This window comes from Marmota marmota, unplaced genomic scaffold (assembly GCF_001458135.2).
Source record: "Marmota marmota marmota unplaced genomic scaffold, marMar, whole genome shotgun sequence".
NCBI classification, from domain to species: domain Eukaryota; kingdom Metazoa; phylum Chordata; class Mammalia; order Rodentia; family Sciuridae; genus Marmota; species Marmota marmota.
The window spans coordinates 53,675,760-53,700,834 of record NW_025999968.1 but is presented as its reverse complement, the minus strand read 5'-3'; the positions used below and the strand labels follow the sequence as shown (position 1 = coordinate 53,700,834).

Sequence of the window (25,075 nt, the reverse complement as noted above, 5' to 3'; positions counted from 1 at the left end):
GGTTATATTATGGAAAACAAAACTGTTATATCTCTTCAAACTGCTAAAAGAAGACAGTTCCTGTCTTCTTAATGCACCTTACTCAAACAAGGAAATTGAAGCTGGATCAAGTATCCTGTTTATTATATGTGCCCTAAGTTTCCTCTCATTTTAAGAAACGGATCAGAGAAAATCACTTAAATTTTAGCACAAAGTGAAACTGTTTAACTCTTTTTTTCCCCTTTTCTTTTATGATATTAAGGATTCAACCCAGGCCCTTACATGTGCTAAGTACATGTTCTACAACTGAGCTACACTCACAACCCCTGTTTTAACACTTGTTTATAATGAGAACCCTAAGATGGGATAACTAATCTGAATCATTCCTGTGTAACTGTAAAATAGGCAAAGAAATGAGAAAATTGATTGTTTTCCCATAATCTCTGGAGATAAATGATAGAATCTCTTATAAAAAGTATATTTTCTGAGTGTCCTTGGGAAGAAAATAAGACTTATTTCTATCCACTAGGATTTTTGCTAAATTACAAGGCGTGTTTAGGGGGCTGGGGCTGTGGCTCAGTGGTAGAGTGCTTGCCTAGCATGTGTGAGGCACTGGGTTGGATTCTCAGCACTGCATATAAATAAATGAAGAAAATAATGGTCCATTAACATCTTAAAAAATAATTTAAAAATGTTTAGTTATTTAAATACTGACTCAAGTTAGGAAAGAATCTGTTTTCCTTCTAAGTGATAGGTAAATACCTATGAGAATTTTAATAGCATGAAGCTCACTGGATCATTTTGTGTTCTAGGATAAATGCTGTGTCCAACGCTCAGGTGAGAGGCGACAGCTATGAAAGCGGCTGTTTAGGAAGAACAGGTAAAAGCACTTTGAGCTATTTAATGGATGCTGGCAAATAGGAACTTATCAGCAGAAAAACCAACTTATTATGAGTCTTTATACTGGTAATAATGATATAGAACATTTTTTATTTTTCTTATATTTATTTTTTAGGTGTAGATGGACACAACACAATGCCTTTATTTGTATGTGGTGTTGAGGATCGAACCGGGGTCCCGCCCATGCTAGGCGAGCATTCTACCGCTGAGCCACAATCCCAGCCCTAGAACATTTTTTATTCACTTTCAAAAAAGTTTTAGTGTTCTTCAAGTTCTTAAGAAAGTTAGTCCTGTTTTGTCCTGTTAAACTGCCTGTGGTGTATAAAATGTTACTATTCAAAATCAATAGATCATGGACTCTAGGTTACTCTTATAGTGCTAATGATAGGTTTAATATTTTCCATAATGTTGACCAATGATATTACGTAGGAGATAGCTGGCTGTGGTCCCTGACAGCATGGTAATGAACATGTTAGGGCTACAGGGCTTTTTATGTTCAATTCTGATTACATGAGTACCCACCCCAGTAACTGCAACAAAATTATTTAGAAGAGACATGCTGTTTGTGTACAAATAAATTATTTTTTGGTAATTTGAATTCTTTTGAATTGTCATCCAATAGTATTTTTCCTTTTTTAGGTTACAACATGTTCTGTTAGTATCCAGGGGTTTGTTTTCAGTGGAGTTTCAGTACCCTGTGTAAATGATTTCTAACCTACAAGGAGCAGGGAGGGTGATTTTGGTCATGGTTGGAAATTTGGAGTAGGTGGGAAAGGCAGTTTTGAAGAATGATTAAGAGTCATAACAAATACTTGTAGAACGGTCACTGTACACTAGGGATTTCCTATGTGCTTTGCAGCATTAACTCACTAGTTATCATAATACTCCTATGAAGTAAGTTCTCTTATTGTCCTCATTTGTAGATGAAGGAACTAAGACACGGAGAGCTTAATAAATAATTTGTCCAAAATCACAAAGCATGGATGTGGTGGAGCCAGGATTGAACATTGACCATCTGGCTCCAGAGCCCTTGCTTTAAGCCACGAAAGTGTGCTTATTTCTAGGATAAAGCCTTGTGGTTCCTTTGGCTGAATGTCATATAGTATCTTTTATTTATTTTTGCCAGTTTGATTGAATATAATTTATGTACCATAAAATTCACTAATTTAAAGTGAATTACTTTGCTGAATTTTACAGTTCGTATAATTACTGCTACAATCATATGAATATCTTCATGCTCCTTTGTAGTTAATCTCCTTCCCACCACTTCCTGGCTGGCTACTGCTTATCTGTTTTCTAACACTGTAGTTTTTGCCTTTTCTTTTTTTCTTTTTTTTTTTTTAAGAGAGAGAGTGAGAGAGAGAGAGAATTTTTTTTAATATTTATTTTTTAGTTTTAGGCGGACACATCTTTGTTTGTATGTGGTGCTGAGGATCGAACCCGGGCCACACGCATGCCAGGCGAGCGCGCTACCGCTTGAGCCACATCCCCAGGCCCAGTTTTTGCCTTTTCTATACTTTCATATAAATGGAGTCATATAGTTAGCATCATAATGTTTCAAACCAAATAAAGGAGCTGTGAATAACTTAGCTTTCTTTCTACATGATGCTTTAAATGATGTAGATTTTATAGCCTTATTGCTACTGAGATCTAAGCCAAAATTGGAAAGGGAAGGTATAGTGATAAATGACAGATAAACCTAAGGTAAAAGTGCACAATACAAACATTTGTGTCTGTGTGTTTGTGCACTCACTTTTTAGATGTGTGTGCTCACACTTGTGTGTATGTGTGTGCATATGCATATACTCACTCAGCAGTAATGTCAAGAATGAGGGAGGGCAGCTGGGTGTGGTGGAACATGCCTATAATCCCAATTTGGGAGATTGAGGCAGGAGGATTGCAAGTTTGAGCTCAGCCTGGGCAACTTGGTGAGAACCTTTCTCAAAATAAAACAAAAAAGATTGGGTATAGGGGCTGGGGTTTTGGCTCAGTGAAGCACTTGCCTAGCATGTGTGAGGCACTGGGTTCGATCCCTGGCACCACATAAAAATAAACAAATAAAGGTATAGTGTCCATCTACAACTAAAAAATATTAAAAAACAAACAAACAAACAAAAAACAAGACTGTGTGTAGCCCAGTGGTAGAGCATAGCCTAGCATGCGTAAGGTCCTGGGTTCAATCCCGAGTGCTGCCAAGCTAAGAAAAGAGAGTGAGAGAGGGTGAAGAAAGTAACAGGTATTAATTACAAGTGAAAATGTTGTGTGAAGAACATACAATAATTTATTTGGTCATTTTTATTTTTTTGTATTTGTTACTGAGATGGAATCTAGGGGGCTTCTACCACTGAGCCACATCCCCAACTTTGAATCAGGGTCACATTAAATTGCCCAGGCTGGCCTTTAACTTGTGATCCTCCTACCTGAACCTCTCAGGCAGCTGGAATTATAGTGTGTGCTGTTGCACCCAGCTCTTTGATTGTTGTCATTAAAGAATGTTTCAAGGGGGCTGGGGGAGTGGCTCAGTGGAAGAGCGCCTGCCTAGCATGTGAGAGGCCCTGGGTTCGATTCTCAGCACCACATACAAAGAAATAAAATAAAGGTCCATCAACAACTATTTATAAAAAAAAAAAATCATTTAAAAAAAAAAAAAAAAAAGAATGTTTCACAGACATTGCTATGGATGGTTAATATTATCTCTTTTTTTATAGAAAAATAAAGATGGAGTTTGTATTTCCCTTTGGGTCTATATCTAGTTCCCAAGTTCATACTTTTTACCCTTACTCAGTGATTGTTGCTGTTTTGTTCTATGGGTTAAAATTCACATTTATGTTTATATGTGGTACCAAGTTTTATCAAGTGCTTCAAAAATTAAGGGTAAACTGTTTTATAGTCCCTACCAAGCTTTCACAGTACTTAAATGTATTTGTGGGCTGGGGATGTGGCTCAAGCGGTAGCGCGCTTGCCTGGCATGCGTGCGGCCCGGGTTCGATCCTCAGCACCACATAAAACAAAGATGTTGTGTCCGCCGAAAACTAAAAATAAATAAATAAATAAATATTTAAAAAATAAATAAATAAATAAATAAATGTATTTGTAAACTATTTAATTCCTGGAAGAATTAGTAGGAAAGTATCAAAATAATAAATATACTATAAATGGACTATACTAAATGTACTATAAATATTAAATAATAAAGCTATAAAAAGGAACAGAAAGTAGGTGGAAAAATCTTTGTACCTAAAATGTGGGACAAGATAGATGTTCTTAATTGTTTGTTAACCTTAACTCTGAGCTTTCTGGTAGCCAAAGCAAAAGAGGGAAAATGTTATAGTTTTATTTTTTGCTAAACAAAAGTACACTTATTTTTTTCACATTTTTTTATTGATGCATTATAGTTGTATATAATGGGATTTGTTGTTATATATTTGTACATGCACATAATATAACAATATAATCTGTCCACTATCACTCCCTAGCACTTCCCCCCTCCCTCCTTTCTTTCTACCTCTTGGTCCCTTTCCTCTACTAACATTCCTTTGATTTTTAGGCAATCCACACCAACTTTCTTTTCCTTTTTTTACTCTAGTTTCTGCATATGAGAGAAAACTTATAAGCCTTGACCTTTTGAGTTTTACTTATTTTGCTTAACATGAAGGTCTCTAGTTCCATCCATTTTCCTGGAAATGATATAATTTCATTTTTATTTATGACTGAATAGAATTCCATTGTGTGTATATACCACATTTTCTTTATCCACTTACCTGTTGATGGACATCTATGCTGGTTTCATAGTTTGGCTGTTGTGAATTGTGCTGCTATAAACATGGGTATGCCCATATCACTGTAGTAAGATGACTTTAATTCTTCAGGATAAATACTGAGGAGTGGTATAGCTGGGTCATATGGAGAGTCCATACTTTAGTTTTTTGAGGAAACTTCATACTGATTTCCATAGTGCTTGTACTACTTTACAGTTGCGCCCAAAGTGTTTTTCTTCACACCCTCTCCAGCGTTTATTATTATTTGTATAATAATAAACTGGTGTGAGATGAAATCTCAGGGTGGTTTTGATTTGCATTTCCCTAATTTCTGATGATGTTGAACATTTTTTTCATGTATATTTTTGGTTGTTTGTATTTCTTCTTTTGTGAAGTGTTTAATTCATTTGCCCCTTTATTAATTGGGTTATTTGATTTTTTTGGTGTAAAGTTCTTTGAGCTCTTATGTATTCTAGATATTAATCTCTGTCAGAAGAGTATCTACCAAAGATTTTCTCTCATTCTGTGGGTTCTTTCTTCACATTACTAATTGTTTCCTTTGCTGTACAGAAGCTTTTTAATTTGATGCCATCCCATTTATTAACTCTTGGCATTATTTCCTGGGCTTCAAGGGATACTATTAAGAAAGTTATTGCCTGTACTTAAAAGCTGGAGTGTTGATCCTCTCTTTTCTTCTAGGAGGAGTTGCATAGTTTATGGTCTGATTCCAAGCTCTTGATCCATTTTGAGTTGATTTTTGTGTAGGATGAGAGTTAGGGATCTCGTTTTATTTATCTACTTATGGATAACCAGTTTCCCCAGTACCGTATGTTAAAAAGGCTGTCTCTTTTCCAGTGTATGTTTTTGGCACCTTGTCAAGGATCAGATGACTGTAGATGTGTGGGTTTGTTTCTGTGTCTTCTATTCTGTACCATGGTCAGTGTGTCTGTTTTTATGCCAGAACCATGCATTTTTGTCACTATGGTTGTGTAGTATAGTTTGAAGTCAGGTATTGTGATATCTCTAGCATTGTTTTTTTGAAATTGCTTTGGCTATTCTGGGTCTTTTATTCTTCCAAATGAATTTTAGGACTGTTTTTTCTAGTTCTGTAAAGAATGTCATTAGCGTTTTGATGGGTATTGCATTCTGTATGTTGCTTTTGGTAGCATACTCATTTTTCAAGAGAAATTTTTTTCTTGTTTAATTCTATTAGAAAGTTTAACATGTATGGGTATATGTAAAGGACATGATGGAAAATAATTGCAAGGTTTTAAAAAAATAGTTACTTTTATTCATTTTTAGATAAAAGCTATGATTATATATGGTTTAGAGGAAGTTGTCTTTCTCCAAGGAAAGAAACTTAATTATATATTTCTGGAGAGCTGCTGCTTTGCCTAATAAAATTAAATTAGCTAGAGGCCTATTTCTTTCAAAAATCATCCATTCTAACCATGCTGAGTTTTTGTTGTTGTTGTTGTTGGTGGTGGTGGTGGTTTTTTTATGGTGCTGGGGGTTAAACCCAGAGTCTTGTGCACATGAGGCAAGTACTCTACCAACTGAGCTATATTTCCAGCTCCTATGCTGAGTTTTGATCAGCATTTCTTGCCTACATGTTGTCTAAATATATGGTATTCATATACACTTAGTAACAGAATAACTGCAGTTGAGGAAAATTTAGTTTCCAATTTTGAAAATTGGCTAGGATTTTATTTTCATGTCATCAGAACTTTGTTACTTTTCTACAGAGTGATGGGCAGTCATGTGCATGTGAAACAGGGTCTGACACAGTATTGACCAGCTTCCTTAAAAACGTGCTGAGTGCACTTGGTGTTCAGATGATTTTGTTATTGAGATTCTAGAATTCTGCACAATCCAGGGTTGAAGAGACACTTCTGACTTTGACCTTTCCAAGAGTATGTGGTATAGGTTGGCTGCCTCAGATGTAAAAAGTTTGAATAGTAAGTAGCAGCTATTTATACCATATTGAGGATGGTGTACTTTTTAGAAGCTTATCATTGATTAAAAGGGAACATGTTGGTCCTTGTTCATTTCTGCCTGGTGATGGCTATCTGCAGTACACATATGATACTTATAATAAAGCAATTATATTGATGAATATATAACAGGGATACTTTTCCAGTTAGGGTTTAATAGATGAATTTAATTGAATAATTAATTACCAAGGCAGTTTGCCTAGTTTTCTCAGATACTAATTCCTCTAGCTAGTAAAAAGGTAACTTTTCTTTCTTTTTCCCTTTCCAGGTATGATTTAATCCCTTTTAGGGGTTTATTTTTTTTTTTGGTATGAGTGCATTTTTAATTTTCAGTTAATTACGATAATAGATTTATATAAATATGTGCAAAATATATATTATATAAATAGTGTTTCTAGTGTTCTGTATTCTTAAGCCATTACAGAGCTGCAAAAATGAACAAAATCATAAATCCTCTTATTTATACAGGTGCTCGAGTTTGGCTCTTCATTGGTTTCATGTTGATGTTTGGGTCACTAATTGCTTCCATGTGGATTCTTTTTGGTGCATATGTTACCCAAAGTAAGTATTACTCCTTTATTTCATAGGATAAATTCAGATGTCTTTCATATTGGACTTAGTCCACCTGGAGTAAGATTTAGTGTAATTATTGAGTTAGCTGGAAGCTATTCCTCTGCATGGAGAGTCGCTAGTCATTAATAAAGCTTATACTGCGCAACAGGATGACTTCAGTTAGGAAATCCCAGCCACTGACGAAGGCTGATCTTTCAGCCGTCTCTGGAGTTTGATTCCTTTCCTTATCTTGGACAACCAGTCTCTTCCACTAGAGGCCATTTACTGGGGGTTACCCTGATAAAAATGAGAAACCAGTATAGATCTGTAGTTAGTTCTCATCTACACAATTCTGAAATCCATAAAATGTTCAAAATCAAGTTTTTCATCAACTGGTTTGACAGGAAAACCTGACCTAAAATGACAGACAGTACAATAGGGTCTTTATCCCATTTAATGTATTTAAATGTTTTATTGCAAGAATGAATTTGAAGCCAGGCATGGTGATGCACGCCTATAATTCCAGCTACCCAGAGACAAGAGGCAGGATGATCACAAGTTTGAGGCCAGCCTCAGCAATTTAGCAAGATCTTTCTCAAATTAAAAATAAGGCCAGGCATGGTGGTGCATGCCTGTAATCCCACCACCTTGGGAAGCTGAGGCAGGAGAATTGAGAGTTCAAAGCCAGCCTTAGCAAAGGTGAGGTGCTAAGCAACTCAGTGAGACCCTGTCTCTAAATAAAATACAAAATAAGGCTGGGGATGTGGCTCAGTGGTCAAGTACCCAGGAGTTCAATCCCCAGTACCAATGAATGAATGAATGAATGAATGAATGAATGAATAAGTAAATAAAATAATAAGAGCAACTTGGGATATAGCTCAGTGGTAAAGAACCCTGGATTTAATCCCCATTACAAAAATAAATAAAACAAATTCAAATATGTTTGATTTTGGGGATGCTAGTTCGGACCCACTGGGGGTGCCATGTAACATACATGTTTTATGTTTCTGTTCTTAAATCTGAAAAATTCTGAATTCTGATGCTTATCTTGCCCTCAGGATTTCAGACAAGGGCTGTGGATCCAATATTTTCTACTGACATTTTTTCCAACTTTAGCCTGTTCTTTTTAAGTTTCTACAAAGAGGAGTTTTTAAGGGTAGGAGCAAAGATATGTGTACCCTTCCTGCAGAAACAGTTAATGTAGGGAATGTGCCTTTATATCACCATTCTGAATATCACCATTTTGAATATTCTGACTGTGCCAGGTGCAAAAGCTTTTCATTCAGGTTGGAGTTAAAAAGCAGAGCCCAATCTCTCTGGAAGCATCCAAGAGCCTGTTTCATGGGCTCTTCCCAAATATAGGAGTTGGTTTCAGAGAACATTTATTTGTCCTCTGACCTCTCTACCTCTGGAATCTCTTTGTACTTCCCTTAATGGTCACATATTTTTATCCTGACCCACAGCTGATCTTTGAATACTTTTGATAGTATTCCTTAAATCTCATTGATTGATACCGATCATTCCAAAGATTTTTGGAATGCCTTTGTTTTTCATGTGGTACAAGTTTTAAGTGAGAGTTCAAGAGGACTGTGGTTGACTAATATTTAAATAACATTGCTCACCAAATATATCTAAAATGTGTTATTTTAGTTAATTAAAAATATGAATAGAGCTGATCATGTGGTGCATGCCTGTAATCCCAGTGACTTGGAAGGCTGAAGCAGGAGGATTGCAAGTTTAAGGCCAGCCTTGGCAATTTAGCAAGACCGTGTCTCAAAATAAAAAATAAAAAGGCCTGGGTATGTCTCACTGTTTAAGCATTCTTGAAGTTAATCCCCAGTACCCCAATAAAAATTACTGATAGAAGGCTGGTGGTACAGCTTAGGGGTGGAGGCCCTTTGGTTCAATCCCTAGCATCCAAAAAACATACACTAATAGAGCACATGGTTCTAGGATAAAGATCAACAGAAGGAAAGTACTTTTTAAAAAATAGCTTCATTGACATGAAATTTACATAACCTATAATTCATCTATTTAAAGTGTACAATTCAGTATTTTTAGAATATTCACAGAGTTGTTCTCCCAGTTGAGAACATTTTTATCACTCAATAAAACATCTCATGCCCATTATGCAGTTATTCCCCATAACCTCCCTTTCCAACCTTAGGCAACCACAAGTGTATCTGCCTATTTTCTATAGGAAAATATATTTTAAGCCCATTTTATCTCTGACTCAAGAAGGGTGAGCTGCTATCACTGATTTCCTTGAAAGGTCTGTATAGTTATGTTAAATGAAAAACTTGACACTTGAACTGTTTATTTGGGCAAAGAATGATTCATGAATTGGGCAGTACCCAAAACCATACAGGTTCAGAGAGCTTCATCCAGCAGCAGGAACAGCAAGCTTAATAGGCTGAACCCAGAAGCAAAATAGAAAAATCTTACATTATAAAGAATACATTTCTAAATTAGGTTTCAGTTTGTATACTGAGGTAAGTTTTTGGGTACCATTTTGTAGTTTGATGACCTTCTGCTTATTTTAACAGTTACTTCAAGCAGCACATAACATTTTCCAGTTTTTATAGTGAAAATGGGAATAACTTGTCATTTCTGTAAGGTGTGTAGGGAAGTGTTTTTTATAAAGGCTGTACACTCATTGGCTCTATCTTAATCTTCAAGAACTAGTACATTTTTATTTTTATTATTTTTTTTAATTAAAAAAAATTTTTTTAGTTGTCGATGGACCTTTGTTTTATTTATTTATATGCGGTGCTGAGAATCAAACCCAGGGCCTCACACATGCTAGGCAAGCACTCTGCCACTAGCCTAAAAACTAGTGCATTAAAAAAAAATTTTTTTTTTTAGTTGTAAATGGACACAATATCTTTATTTTACATGGTGCTAAGGATTGAACCCAGTGCCTCATGCATTCGAGGTGAGCACTCAACCACTGAGCTACGACTCCAGCCCCAAGAACTAGTGCATTTTGAGAAATTTCTTAATTATGGGTCTCATCTTATTTCAACAGCATTGCTCATTATATATAATCATCTTCTTCTTCTTCTTTTTTTTTTTTTGGTCCTGGGAATCAAACCCAGGGCCTTGAGCATAAAAGGCAAGTACTCTACCAACTGAGCTATATCCCCAGTCTATAATCTTCTATTTATACAGTGAATATACTTTTATTTCAGAAGACATTTATTACATGTTTCCAATCTTTTACTGTACAGTTTTTTTAAATTGTTAATATTCATAATAGCAGCTGTAATTTATATGTATGTAGGTCGAACATCACTAACAGGAAAACCTGAGATCAAGAATGCTCCAAAATCAAAAACTTTTTAATTGCTGACATGATGTCACAAGTGGAAAATTTTACATGGCCTCATGTGATGAGTTATAGTCAAAACATAGGTGCACTGAAAATATTGTATAAAATCACCTTCAGACTACTATTGTATAAGGTGTACATGAAACATAACTGAATTTCTGTTTAGACTTTGGTAGAACTCCCAAATTATTTCATTATTATGCAAATATTCCAAAATCTGAAAAAATATGAAATGTGAAGTGGTTTTTGGTCCTGAGTATTTTGGATAAGATATATTTCAACCTGTACCATTTAAGGAACCAGGTACCTAGACAGTATACATAGACATTCATTTAATTTTGACTCTTTGTGGGATAGATGCCCATAATACCCATTTTACAGGTGAGGAAACCAAGATGTATTGAGATTAAGTAATTTGCATAAGGTCATATTGTTTATTAGTCCATGATAGAATTAGGATTCAGTCCCAGGAATTGGGGTTAAACTTGGAACTCTCTTTTGTTTGCTATGATGCTTAAAACAAAAAGTTAAACCAGTTTCTTCATCCTGTCCAGTATTTTTTAATTAATCTGTATAGTTTAACAAAAGTTAATTATCCAAAAAATTTAAGTAGTTTCTGCTTTTTTTCCTCTTCCTATGAAAATAGAAACTATTTCCTCCAGGATAGAGTCAGTGAAAAAAATGATATAGGTCATATTTGTACAATATAACTCCTGAATTCATGAAAGAAAATACATTAGAAAACTATAAAAAATTAAAATTTTATTTTGTATCTTTCTATCATTTTAAATTTCTAGAGAATTGCTACATTCCAAACCCCATTTTATATTTCTGTATTGGTCATAGGAAGCAAAGGGACAAGCTGGCCAGGTGTGGTGGCACATACTTATATCTTAGCCATTCAGGAGGCTGAGGAGATGGCACGTTGGAGGCCAGCCTTAGCAACTTGGCTAGACCCTGCATCAAAATAAAAAATAGAAAGGACTGGGGATGTAGCTCAGTGGCAAAATGCTCCTAATCTTAATTCCAGTACTCCCCAACCTCACCAAAAAACAAAACAAAACAAAACAAAACAAAACCTGATTCTTTAGCACTGGTTTGTTTGTTTGTTTTGTTTTTGAAACTGGGTCTTGTTAGGTTGCCCAGGCTGGTCTCAAACTTTTGGGATCAAAATAGTTAAAACCATAGCAATTACTTTAGACAAAAAGAAAATCTGCTAAGAGCCATCTTTGGGAGAATGAAATTGGTGTTTTATTATTTCAGTTTCATTATGGATGTCTTAGAGTTGGTGTATTAATAACAGTAGTATGTTCTAATATGTAGAGTATGTCATTATGATTGTCACCGACTTTCTTACTGCCATTTGTCTTTGTAATCTTCTAATCCATTTTACTTCGCATGTGCAGATACTGATGTTTATCCGGGACTAGCTGTCTTTTTTCAAAATGCTCTTATATTTTTTAGGTAAGTTGCTTAATTTCTTTACTTCTGTAACACAGAAATGTCAGTTCTTCTATAAGAGCAGCATGTGCATGGAACATACAGGAGTCCCTTGTATTAGTTAGAAAGGATAGGACTGCTTGAAACAATTAAAAAAAAATGCCACTGTTACATAAGAGCACATACAGGCCTTTTAATTAGAGGTCCTGCCATGTGCCAAGACCTCAGCTGGATACTTTATATATATGTTACCTTTTAATTCATAATAATATATATGTTACCATTTAATACTTCAATATATATATAACAGGTGTTAGTCCCATTTTATAGATAAGGAAATAAGGTTCAGAGCTTACTTAACAATACCCAGATAGTAAATGCAAGCAGGGATTTGAACCTAGACACTTGCTTTATTAAACTACAACAAAAACAACACATGTGTACCTTTATGAAAAATAAGAAAAAGGAAAAATTAGAATTAATACACAGTATGCATATTATATCCCAACCCTGGTAGGATTTGAGCTTTCTAATTGAGTTCTTAAGATAAATTAAAGCAGGTATAAAAATGATATTACAGGTGTGATGGTGCACACCTGTAATCTTAGCAACTCAAGAGGCTGAGACAGGAGGATTACAAGTGCCAGGCAGCCTGGGCATCTGAGTCGACCCTATCTCAAAAATAAAAAGGAAGCTGGGCACAGTGGCATATACCTATAATCCCAGTGGCCTGGAGGCTGAGTCAGGGGGATCATGAATTCAAAGCCAGCCTCAGCAACTGCGCGAGGTGCTTAGCAACTCAGTGAGACCCTGTCTCTAAATAAAATACAAAATAAGACTGGGGATGTGGCTCATTGGTTGAGTGTCCCTGAGTCTATTTCTCAGTACCCCCTGCTTACCCCCCCAAAGTGTTCTTTTAGGGGAAATCTTCTAAGAAGCCTCCACCTCCAGAGTGACGCCTGTATTCTGTGTTTCAGAGCAAATGTCTTGCTGTCAACATAGGTATTTTAGGCATCCGTTAAGTAAGATCTAAGCCTTGAGGAACTTTGTCACTCGTTTTAAGCAATAGAGTTATGATGTGCTGTGGTGCGGTTTCTTCATATTTCTTCTGATTAGAGTTTATTGAGTTTCTTGGATTTGTGGTTTATGGTTTTCGTCAAATTTGGACTCTTTTCAGCCCTTATTTCTTCAAATATTCCCCCGTCCTCCTTCTCTTCCTCCTCCTCCTTCTTCCTCCTCCTCTTCTTCTGCATCAGTGCTTCCTCCTCCTCCTTCTCTGCTTCTTCTGTTTCTACTTCTGCTGCTGCTTCTGATGCTGCTGCTTCTGCTTCTGCAGTTTTTTCTTCTGCTTCTTCTGCTTCTGTTTCTACTGCTGCTTCTGCTGCTGCAGTTTCTGCTTCTGCTGCTGCAGTTTCTGCTTCAGCTTCTGCTTCTTCTTCTGCTGCTTCTGTTTCTTTTGCTGTTTCTGCTTCTGCTTCCACTTCTTCTGCTTCTCCTCCTCCCCACCTCCTCCTCTTCCTCCTCTTTTTAAAGAGATAGGATCTCACACCATGTGGCCCAGACTGGCCTTGAACTCCTCCTGCCTCAGCCTCCGAGTAGCTGGACCCACTGCACCTGCCACCAGGCCTGGCGCAGCTCACTCATATTCAGTTGTTGTTTTTCTCTCACTGGTTCCGTCTGAACAGTGTCTACTGTTGGGTCTTTAGGCTCACTGCTAATGGACTCCTAACACAAGTCTAGACTCATGGACTTCTGATCTACTGTTATCCCATCCTGTGACATTTTTATATCACATATTGTATTTATCATCTCTAGAAGCTTGATTTAAGTCTTTTTATATTTTCCTTGTCTCTCCTTAACGTACTCTTGCCTTCTTCTATCCTCTTGGTCATACTGGGTATGTTTCCAACTATTTCATTGCCTTTGTCTAATTGCCTCTGTCATTTCTGGGTTTGCTTCTGTTGATTATTTCTGCTTCTGTTTACTTTTCAGTTTGCATCTATTTTCACCTACTTGCTGCTTTACATGCAATTTGTTGGGGTTGGATTTTTTATTTCACAAATATTTTTCAACTTTGTTCTGGGATGCAGTTAGGTCACTTGGAAATGGCTTGACCCTATCAAGTCTTTTCTTTTTCTTTTAAAGCTTGGTTAAGCAACACCAGAGCAGCTTTTGTCCAGGACTAATTTGTCCCCTTCCTAGTACTACCTTCTGAGTGTTCCTTCCTATACTCTGATGTTCCATGTGTCCTGAAGTGTCTCCAATCTGTGTGAGAAACTGGGTGTTTCTCCCAGCCCTGTGGGACCCAGGGGGCTTTTCTTTTCCTGCTTGTGTAGTTTCCTCAGTGTACCTGCTGATCAGTACTCAGTGAAGATGCAGTGGCCACCCCATGGCTCTCCTGGGCTCCCTCTGCATGACTTTCTGTACTTTGCCTTGAAGTCACCACTTTGGGTTCCCTGTACTCAGAACTCAGGGAGACGCCCATGTTTTATCTGGGTTTCCTCTTACTGCACTGTTGCCTGGACACTCCTGATTTTGAAAGATGTTTGAGTTCCTGCTATTTTGTGATCGTATTTCTTGCCCTGTGACTGACAGCCTTCAGGAGATCCAGTAAATTTTCATGAGGACATTTTAGGCAGTATTTTTTAGGGATTAGATTTAAGTTCAGTTGTTTGTTTAGATTTAAGTGCACTTGTTTGAGGTGGTAGATAAATCCACATAAATGACAGCTGGATGAGCAAGAACCTTGTGTGCATTAAGACTTGTGCTCAGGTGGACAGTGACAGCTGCATCAACTGTGTGCTGGGCCCAGGGGCTGGCAAATTCTCAGGCCAGCCTTTGTGTGTCCATGTGCTAGGCCTCTTCTCAGCACCACGAATAGCACACTGGGTCACAGCCTCTCCTACTGGCCACTCCTGCAAGCTGACACACATTCCCTGACCATACCTTTTAAAGTTTCTTAAGGCTCTGTTCTAGGCTCACTCTTGTCTTCTTGCTCTTCTCCTCTCTAGATGAGCTCGTTTATGCTTATAATTTCAGTTATTGCTTAGATGCCGATGAGTTGTGGGTGTGTTTCCAGGTCTAAACTCTGTATCTAGATTCTTACTTAACATCTCTTCTCAGGTTGTTGACATTTCAAATTCAACACATGCAGCATGTCCTCATGGTCCCATCTCTCTGTTCCTTCCTCCAGCTTTGCAGACAATTCCCTCTTCTTTTGGATCTTGGTTCAGGCACCACTTCCTCAGGAAAATTTTCTTGACTTTTCTGAGTAGATCACATCCTTATATTTCCCTCTTATGATATTTGTGTGCTGCTCCTTTGTGGCTTTTTTTTTTTTTTCAGTTGGACTTTTACATTTATTTGATTGTCATCCTCCCTAGGCTTTTAGCTGCATTAGGAGGCAAATTTGTGCATTTTGACTCAGTCATATCCCAACACTTAGCCAGGGCCTGACATGTAGCCAGTCCTGAGCACACAATAATGATTTGTTAAAAGAATAAAGAAGCTTTGGTGACTGTAACTCAGATATAGTGGGCCCCAAGGACTGCCACTATGAGAAATGTCTCTTTCCCCTACAAGTTTCCTATGTAATAACTTTCTAGGCTTTAAGAAGGAATACTTAAACTCAGCCATCATGATTAAGCTGCTTTACAAAATAAGTGAATTTAGATACCTCCACCATGATCTTTCATTTAGTTTTATAAATGAATGCAAAGGGATCAGTGAAGTACCTGTCAAAGTATATTTAGAAAACAGATTCTGTGTCACTCATTCATTTGTTTCTCATGATTTGTATTCGTATTTTTTTAAGCACTCTGATCTACAAATTTGGAAGAACTGAAGAGCTCTGGACCTGAGATCACTTCTTAAATCACATTTTCCTTTTGTTATATCCTATTTGTAGATAGGTTTTATCTCTTGATATAATTTACACATTGCCAAATGGAATAGATTGTACATTAAATGTTTAGTTTCTTTACATTTTTATGCCTGAGTTTCGAAATAGTTTTCTGAAATTCCTTCCTTTTTTTTCATTGACTAGACTGTTAATATGTACATAATATAAGACTGTATAGATTTGATGATGAGTATCAGTTTTTTTATTCCCGAGACTTAAAGCTTGATCTGTTCCCTGAGCCAGGGTTATGTCATCATGTTTAGAGGTAAATACTCTGTCTCAGTGTCTCCAATTTCCGAAGATGTGCAAAAAATATAGCTCCATGTACATTGGAGTAAGCATTGAGCCATTAAAAAAGATATTTCTGCAAGTTGTAATTTATTTTGGCTTACAAATGGGATTTTTGAAGTGGACTTTTATATGAAGATTTTTTAAATGCCCAAAGGACTAGTTTGAAAGTTTCTTTTAAAAAGAATTCCTTTAATATGACTTTATCTGGGAAAGGATAGTGGATAATCATATAAACTCTGTTTGTATGGTTAATGTAAAGGCTATAAGGCAGCTCAGCATGTTCTTCCTGTAAAAGCAGCTTAAATGATCTACCAGGTTATCTTTTGACAGCCTGTCATTATCTGACATTACATGGTTCCATAGCAGGCAAGCTTGAGACAGCTTCAGTTTAGAAGCATGAACCATATTTAAAAAAAAATAAAATAAAATAACTAGTTTAAAGATAAAGCTTCTTCCCAGACGGGATTTTATGACCTAGTGAAAATTTAGGCATTTCATCCATTTAGAGACAGACTGCAAGTCTCTTTTTGTTCTGGCTCTCAAGCTTTGGGTGAACAGTTGCTACAAAATTTATCTTCAACTAAAAGTTCACTCTGATCCAAAACTTCTTTACCGAGTTTGAAATCCTGTATTTGCACTGTATATTCCTATGGGCCCTTTGGGACACTTTTGCTTTCCTTTGTTATAAAGATTTTATGTTGCACTTTTCCCCAGAGGGGTTTTATAGAGCCTTTTGCTGTAAAACAGAATGGTACAATGGTAGTATATGCAACTTCTAATGCAAGCCTTATCTTGCATAACTCCTGTCTCCTCTCTGAGAGGACTTGCTGTGGGCAGCGAATGAAGCAATTGCAGAATGCTGTGCCTTTTATCTAGATGCCATCTTACTTCTTTCTTGTTTCCTAAAATGGCAGTAAGCTTTGTCTTGCTTCCAGAGAATCAATCATAAGACTGACGACTTGTTCCCAGCCTTATCACCTGTTGCAATGCACATGACTGCTCATACATTTAATATTGTGTGTTGGAGAAAATGGACCATAAAGATTGGTTTGCTGTTCACTTTTACTTGTTTAAGTATACTGAACAACAAAACAGTTCATCCTTATAAAATAAGGAGAAATAATGCCAAGACTGTAAGATGTTGGTGTAAAGGTTTATGAAGGGCATCCCTGAAAGACCGACTGAAAGTGGTGGTGTGGTCTTTTCTGTTCTTGACTCTGACATGAATTTGCTTTTTAATTGTGAGCAAGTCATTTAATTTCCTGTGTTTATTTTCTCATTAAAGAAAAAGAGAGATAATGTTAGTATCCACCTCACAGAGACTGTGAGTTAGTAGGATCCTTGGTAATCATTTAAAGACACATGTGATTCCCTTAATAAAGGTCTCGCTGTTACCCAGGTTCAGTGGCTGTTGAGTCTGAATGTCTTTTGCGTGTGGACTACCATTATCAGAGTATTCTATTGTATAAACTATCTCTAAGATCCTTGTTGTAGTCTTTGTGTTTCCATTGATTAAAAAAAAAAAAAAACAGGCTGGATTTTCCCATTATATATTTTTTTCTCCTAAGACATTGACATGCATTACCATAATGAGTTTTGAGGACTGAAAGGTCAATTCAAACCACTAACTTGGCCTCTTCAGCAAGAACCCTGGAGTAGTCAATGCAGACACAGTGAACTCATGTTCTCTATTTTTCCTTGATAGAAGAAGGGTGTCTGGTATGATGTCAACTCAAGAGTATTTGTTTGCATTGCTTCTTTATAGATTAAAATTCCTTCAGATGAATTTCTGCCAGTTGTATAAATTTATCCTAATTCTTCCATGCCACTCTCCTATCGTTACTAAATTGGATTTTGGTTAAAGTTTGTGGAAGTTTGGGGCTACTTTTACATATTTTAAGGTCAAGTGATAACTCATTTAAGCCCTGGAGGAGAAACACCTAAGGCTAATTTTATTCTGTAAACATTTTTTTTTTTTTTTTTGCTGTACTAAGGATTGAAGATGGCTTTGCCATGCTAGGGAAGTGCTCTATCCCTGAGCCACATCCCCCGTGCACTCACAGCCTTTTAAAATTTTTAAATTTTGAAACAGGATCTTGCTAAGATATCCAGGCTGGCCTTGAACTTGTAATCCTCCTGCCTCAGCCTCCTGAGTTGCTGGGATTACAGGTGTGCACTATTGTGCACTGCTTTACATTTTGTTAGAAGATATTCCAGTTAAGCTTGTGCTATTCAAATCAATTTCTTCACTGTATCATTTGTTAAGATAGGAAAAATGAGAACTTGAAGTAGAAATTAGTATTTTTTTGATGCTGGGCAACAAACCCAGGGTCTTGTGCATGCCAAGCATGTGCTGTACCTACAGCCCCAGCCCAGCAATTGAGTCACTCAGTTGATTATTTTTCCTTATTTCTCTAAGAATAAAAGAATAGCCTGCTGTGTTTGATAGTTGCAATGTTTTTCTGAAGAATTATTGAAGAAAATCAGAACATGCTTATTTAATCCTAGAGTCTTTTTTTTTTAACCTTGAGGGAATCATGACACGATTTTTGTTTTCATAGCCCATCCCCATTTTCTTAGAAATAATAATTTTCCATTTTATTATAAGTGAACTAATTTGTGTGCTGAGTCTGGTGGTTTAATATCCAAAGGGTCTCATGCCTGAATTCCTTTTTAAAAAATTCATACTTTTTAAAATTATGTATTGATAAATTATAGTTTATGAATTGATGAGGTGCAAAGTGGTATAGGATGTTTGAATACAACATGGAGTGATTAAATTAAGCTAATTAATGTCTGTCATTTTAACCCATCCCCTGGATTTCATTATTACCAGTCCCAAAATATTTTGTCCTCCACCTCTTTCCCTTTTACCTTAAATTTGAAACTTTCCAAGTATAGTCAATTCTTGATATTCTCAGTAGGTGGGTTCTATAAAGTTGCAGTGGACTCTGAATTCGAGAGCACTGTCTCGAATTCATCGTCTCTAGGGGAAAGACAGGGTAGGTTCCTAGAGCTGCTGGTCTCAATGTTGTGTTTGGCTGATGAATATAAAACTCTGTGTTATGTGTATTTATGTCTAAAGACACCTTATTTGATATATATTGTTGACTCACCTCCATTGGATTTGCGGCGCCATAACGTGCTTAAACTTCCTTGTTCACCATAACCCCTAACAGATCTCCCTAAGGCACACTGCTGGACAACTTCAGCAATACACGGGGAGGCCATTTTTTAAGCTGGAAATCACCCACAGAAAGAACCCAAGTGTGGAAGACACTGGTGCTAAGCAGGCTGAAAGGGTCGCTGTTCACAGTGGGAAAGCGGAAAGGAGAAGGCAGGGAGAACCTTGCTTTGCTCACCTCAGCTCATCAGGTGACTTAGTCTCTGCACATATACTCGAGTGATCCAGAAATACCATCAAATACTGATTCCGATTCAACAATAAACGAAGTTTCATTAAGCATGAAGTACCTTAACAAATACATTTTAGCAAGTAGGTGAACTTGCAATTACAGAGCATGAATAATGAAGTTGTACTGTAGCTAAGGAGTTTCTAATGACTTATTTTTCTTTAATACTGTTATTTTTTTCATCATTCCTATGATCGTCCATCATTTTTCCCCCTCTTAATACTGCTAGCTTAATCATTCCATGTTAGGACCTTGTTTTAGCATCATTCTCTTGCTTGACACAGCACTGAGAACTCTCTCACCTGGGGTCACTCAACACAGCACTGAGAACTCTCTCACCTGGGGTCACTTAACACAGCACTGAGAACTCTCTCACCTGGGGTCACTTAACACAGCACTGAGAACTCTCTCACCTGGGGTCACCTACCATTCTCACAATTCAGAGGAAAAAGCGTTGATCAGAGAGGTCAAGTATCTTACTGATTGGAATCCTGACTCAGCCCTTCTTGACCCCCCAAACCCACTCTTCATGCCACCAGCATTTTCCCAGATATATGAGTATATATATATTATATATAATATATATATAAAACATTTGTATCCTCTCAGGACCCAGGAAAACGTGTCCAAGAAGTATGGCAGACCCTGGGCTGAATCCCTGGGTTGAACTAGGTCAAAATATCCTCCTCTCAACCTTCCGTACATTTTTTCCCCCTTACAGCTCTTCAAAAATGTGCAGTAAGTTTTTAGAAGGAAAGAGTCAGTTATATTGTACCTTCCATACTTGAGACCCAGAAGTTGATCTCCTATGACATTTGAGAAATATAATTTGAGGAAACTGCTGCTGTTATGGTGGCTTTAGGAGAATATAGAATTAACCCAAGCCACAGGCTTTGGGAAAAACCATTGCCAGCCTGATTTTAGGGAATAAAAATGTCAATGAGGGGGACAGTAGGAGAATACCTCTAGTTTTGGTTTCTAGAGAATTCTGGTTTGAAGTCGGGATTCTTGGGGGCTGTAGATTTATGGTTAGGTGAGTTTACTTCTCCCTCATTCTACCTCTGCCACTTATTAGCTATGTGACCCTGAGACTGTTTCCCTATTGGTGTGTTTGAGAATTATTCTGAGGAAATGCCCTGCACAGTTCCTGGAAATAGGGAAAAATAAACTTAGGCCTCTCTGACCCTCTCTAAGAGAGGTTTCCTTCCTCCTCTGATGTCTTTCAGCTTTTGGCCACAAGGTGGCGTGCCACGATAAGAAAACCGAGCGTCTCAAATTTACTAGTTTTTGTTGTTTTGAGCCTGCAGGTGCTGATTATTTTGTAACGATTTTATCACCACTTAAATCGCTTTTTGTAGGATTTTTTGATGAAAATACATGCATTTCAAAATATTTTATCTGTGACAAATAGGATGTTTTAAATTTCTACAGGTAAATACTGCAGGGCATGTAGTCTAGACCCTTGTGCCAATATAGAGTGTATGAAATTTTTGATTTAGGAGCATCTTGGCCTCTTTCTCATCCTAGAGGTATGGACTGAAAACCAGAGAGAACACTCTAAAAACAGGTTATTTTCATCTGTTTCTACTCCAGTTGCCAAAAGTGATTTAGTACGACATTAAGTGCACTGTGTTTATATCCAGCTACAAAAGTTGTAAATGTATAGATATTGATTAACTTTTTATTTTTAAATAACCTAAGACAGAAAATTTAAAAAAAAATTCTGTATAACCTTCAGATTTCCCGAATGTTAACATTTTACCATAATTGCTTTATTTTTTTCTGAAGTGTTTGATAATATGTTGCAGACTGATGCCTTTTTATGCTTGAATGCTTCTGTGTGTATTTTCCCCCCAAAATGAATATTGATACAGTTTTTTTTGTGTGTGTGTGTGTGTGTTTCTGGGAATTGAACCTGGGAGCTTTCTGCCTCTGAGTTATCTCCCAGACCTTTTTGTTTTATTTTGAGACCAGGTCTTGCTCAGTTGCCCAGGTTGGCTTAGAAATTGTAATCCTCCTGCCTCAACCTCCCAAGTGGCTAGTATTATATTTCTGTCGTCTGGCTTCTTATGCTTTTCAAGTACCTAAATGAACTTACCCACAGAGAATATATCATATGTTTATATTTCCCTGAATGCAAATATGAAATGTGTTAATATTTATACTTATTATACTTGTTATTTATACCATGTTTTAATTAAAAGAAAAACAGTCAATATCTTTTGAAAGTGATTTTATGTTGTAACTGGCTGTATGAATGTAAAATAATCCTAGCCATCTGTTTCTCTCCCCTCCCCGCCCTTTTTTTTTTTTTTTTTTTTTTTAAATAATTGAGGAACCCAGTATTTCCACACTGGGATGAATTTTAGGTTGCATCATTTTCAATTTCCTTAGTGCTGGCGAGGCACCCCAAACAGCATTCTCCAGAGCAATGGGCTGTTCCAAGCCCTAGGTCACTAGCACCCACGGATTGGTTCCCACACCCTCCCAGGTGAAGCCTGCTGTATTCCCTCACCATAAACCAAAATAAGGGAGGAAGAAACCACTTTGACTCTTGGCACCTCCTCCAGGGAGGCTTCTTCAGCAGTGAAGGGCAGGAAGTTCCAGGCAGGATGACCTGGAGAATGCCCGGGTTGAGTCTCAGTTCTCACGGAACAGAAGCACAGGCTAAGATGTTCTCACATCCAATGCAGGCTACTCGGCAGACAGTAAATATACTTTGGAGAGCTGTGGGACACCTCACAGAGAGATGTGACCGCACAGTAACTCTGCAGACTTAATCTGAACACTATGAACAGAAACAATGTAAAATGAAATGAGTCACAGAGTTGGATGACACAGTCACCAGCTAGAAACTGAGCTGTTGCGCATGCAGGCAGTTAGTTTCTGGGTGAGAGGGCAATACTCATTTCTCCAGGGTAGGAAATCAGTCAATGTCCTATCAACAGAAGTCTCCCTTCTCTGTCCCTACCATGTCTCTATGTCCTGCCCCAGGGCCTTACCTCTCTACCCCCATGCCCACCATCTCCTCCGGAAACTTCTCTGTCCTTCATCTTCGATCTCTGCACCATCCCGTACAGTGGTGAGCTCACCCCAAAGCTGTACCTCCCAGGGCTGCAGCATCCAGTCCTTACCAGTGTGTACCGCAGAACTCTAGGGGGCACCATTCATAGACCAGGTGAGCAGTGTGTCTGTTAAAAAGAAAATCTGTGGCAACTGGAAATAAAGTGTTGAAGATAGATGCCTTTATCTAATTCACACAAAGTTTCCTTATAGGCTAGCAGGGGCCTCAGCCCACCTAATCTGCATGATCTCTGCAGGACAAATTCTTGGTACAGAGTGTGCTCTCCTCCATTTGTCTGCATCCTCCTACACTCTGTGTCTAGTCTTCTGTCACGTTCATAGCTAAGTTGTGCCAGGGCAGTGACACAGGTAGCTGAGAGACTAAGATGGTATACAAGGCCCAAGGCTCTACTGAGAAATGCTTCTGGGGAAGAAGTCCCTGTGGTGACTGGCTGAACAGGCAGCTCTTCCGTCCCTCAAGATGCTGCTTTTCTTTAAGGATGTCACACCTTCCCTGGTGCAGAGTGCATCATGTGCTTTATAGAGGACACAGAAGAATTAAATGTCCCTCTCCTATAGTTCATGACTCCTGACCTCTGTATTAAATAGGTCAACCTGTCACTGCATAAACCTAAATAACAGGAGTAGGTGTGTTTGTTCTCACAAAATATCCATTTCATTGAATGGATCCAGGGTCAGCAAACTTTCCATAGAGGGCCAGGTGGTAAATATTTAAGGCTTTATGGGCCCCACAGTCTCTCTTGCAACTATTCAATTCTGCCATGTAGTGTGAAAGCAGCCTTAGATGATACATAAATGAGTGAGCCTTGCTGGGTTCCAGTAAAAGGTTGTGGACATTGAAATTTGAATTTCATAAAAGTTTCACATGTGATAAAATAGCATTTTTCCCCACAATTATTTAAAGATTTAAAAACTATTCTTGGCTCACAGACAAAAGCAGGGAGTGGATGGGTTTGGCTAGTGGATCATAGATAATGCCCTATTACAGGTGATATATAAAACATTCCTCACAACTCAAAAATGTTGTTTGTGTACTTAGCTTGACTATAAATTAAACCCCAAGTTAGTACAAGTATTAATCCTGTTGATTAGTCATATATAAAGTAGAATGAGGCATTTCTTTTTTGGAAAATACTAGAAAGGGGAGCATTTTACTTATTCAAATAATTCCTGACCTCTTCCCTGAACAACAGGCCAGCCCCGTGCCTGCTGAGCTGCAGTGGTGAATGGCCTGTACAACTGGACCTCAAGGTGCTTCTGCAGAGGCACAGCAAGGGCAGACTCCTGGTCAGTGAAGTTTGGTGTCAGAGTCAGCCCCTTCCCCCTGAGGGAATAGCCTTGGCCAGCCTGCCCCCGAAACCCTGGAAATGGCATTGGCTCTGGGCCTGGACTTTGAGTGCATTACTGACATAGCTGCTGCCTTCAACCAAGAGGGACACCTTTCAAGGCCCAAACCACAACTACCTGTTGCCCCAGGACACTAGATTAGATCCATCCTGAATATAGTTCAGCCTCCTCTGAACCTGCCCCTACCTGCTGGCCCCTGCCCAAGCTATAATCCTCTTTAAGCAGGGCTCTGAGCATGAGCTTACTTTCTAACAATGGGTCTGTCCCCTTTAGGTCCAAACTCTTTCCTGTTCTTTCTGTTATACAATCCTCCCTTGGCATCCAAGAGGTTCCATATCCAAAGATTCAACCAACCACTGACTGAAAATATATTTTTAAAAAAAGCATAGCTGGAGGCTGGGGTTGTGGCTCAGCGGTAGAGCGCTCGCCTGGCACGTATGAGGAGCACTTGGTTCAATCCTCAGCACCATATAAAAATAAATGTGTATTGTGTCCAACTACAACTTTAAAAAATATTTAAAAAAATCACATCTGGGGCTGGGGATGTGGCTCAAGCGGTAGCGGGCTCGCCTGGCATGCGCGGGGCGCTGGGTTCGATCCTTAGCACCACATAAAAATAAAATAAAAGATGTTGTGTCCACTGAAAACTAAAAAATAAATATTAAAAAATTTTCTCTCTTTAAAAAAATATCACATCTGTACTGAACATATACAGACTTTTTCCCTAAACTATTTATATAGCAATTACATTGTATTAAGGATTATAAATAATCTAGAGATGGTTTAAAGTACATGGGAGGGGGTACATAGGTTATATGCAAATATAGGCCATTTTTATAAGGACTTGAGCATCTGTGGATTTTGGTATCTGAGGGTTCTAGAACCCACCTCCTGAGGATGCTGAGGGATGACTGTTTATCCTCTACTTCTCACTGGGCCTCATCTATGGCCCATCAGAGGAAGCTTTTCTATTTTTTTAAATATTTTTTTTAGTTGTAGTTGGACACAATACCTTTATTTCACTTATTTATTTTTATATGGTGATGAGGATCAAACCCAGGGTCTTGCACGTTGGAGGCGAGCGT

At 37.8% G+C, this 25,075-nt stretch overlaps 1 protein-coding gene across 2 annotated transcripts in view; it reads left to right on the top strand.

The window, feature by feature from the left end:
• The window catches only part of Tmem50b (transmembrane protein 50B), a 43,226-nt gene extending 25,676 nt beyond the window's left edge, over positions 1-17,550 (top strand). For both annotated transcript variants that reach the window (XM_015478705.2, XM_015478704.2), the window contains 4 exons: positions 792-859; positions 7,100-7,192; positions 11,921-11,978; positions 15,769-17,550. In XM_015478705.2, coding sequence (XP_015334191.1) covers positions 792-859; positions 7,100-7,192; positions 11,921-11,978; positions 15,769-15,814 — 265 coding nt within the window. In that variant the 3' untranslated portion in view covers positions 15,815-17,550. The remainder of the gene's footprint in view (positions 1-791; positions 860-7,099; positions 7,193-11,920; positions 11,979-15,768) is intronic.
• Positions 17,551-25,075: the final 7,525 nt, after the last annotated feature.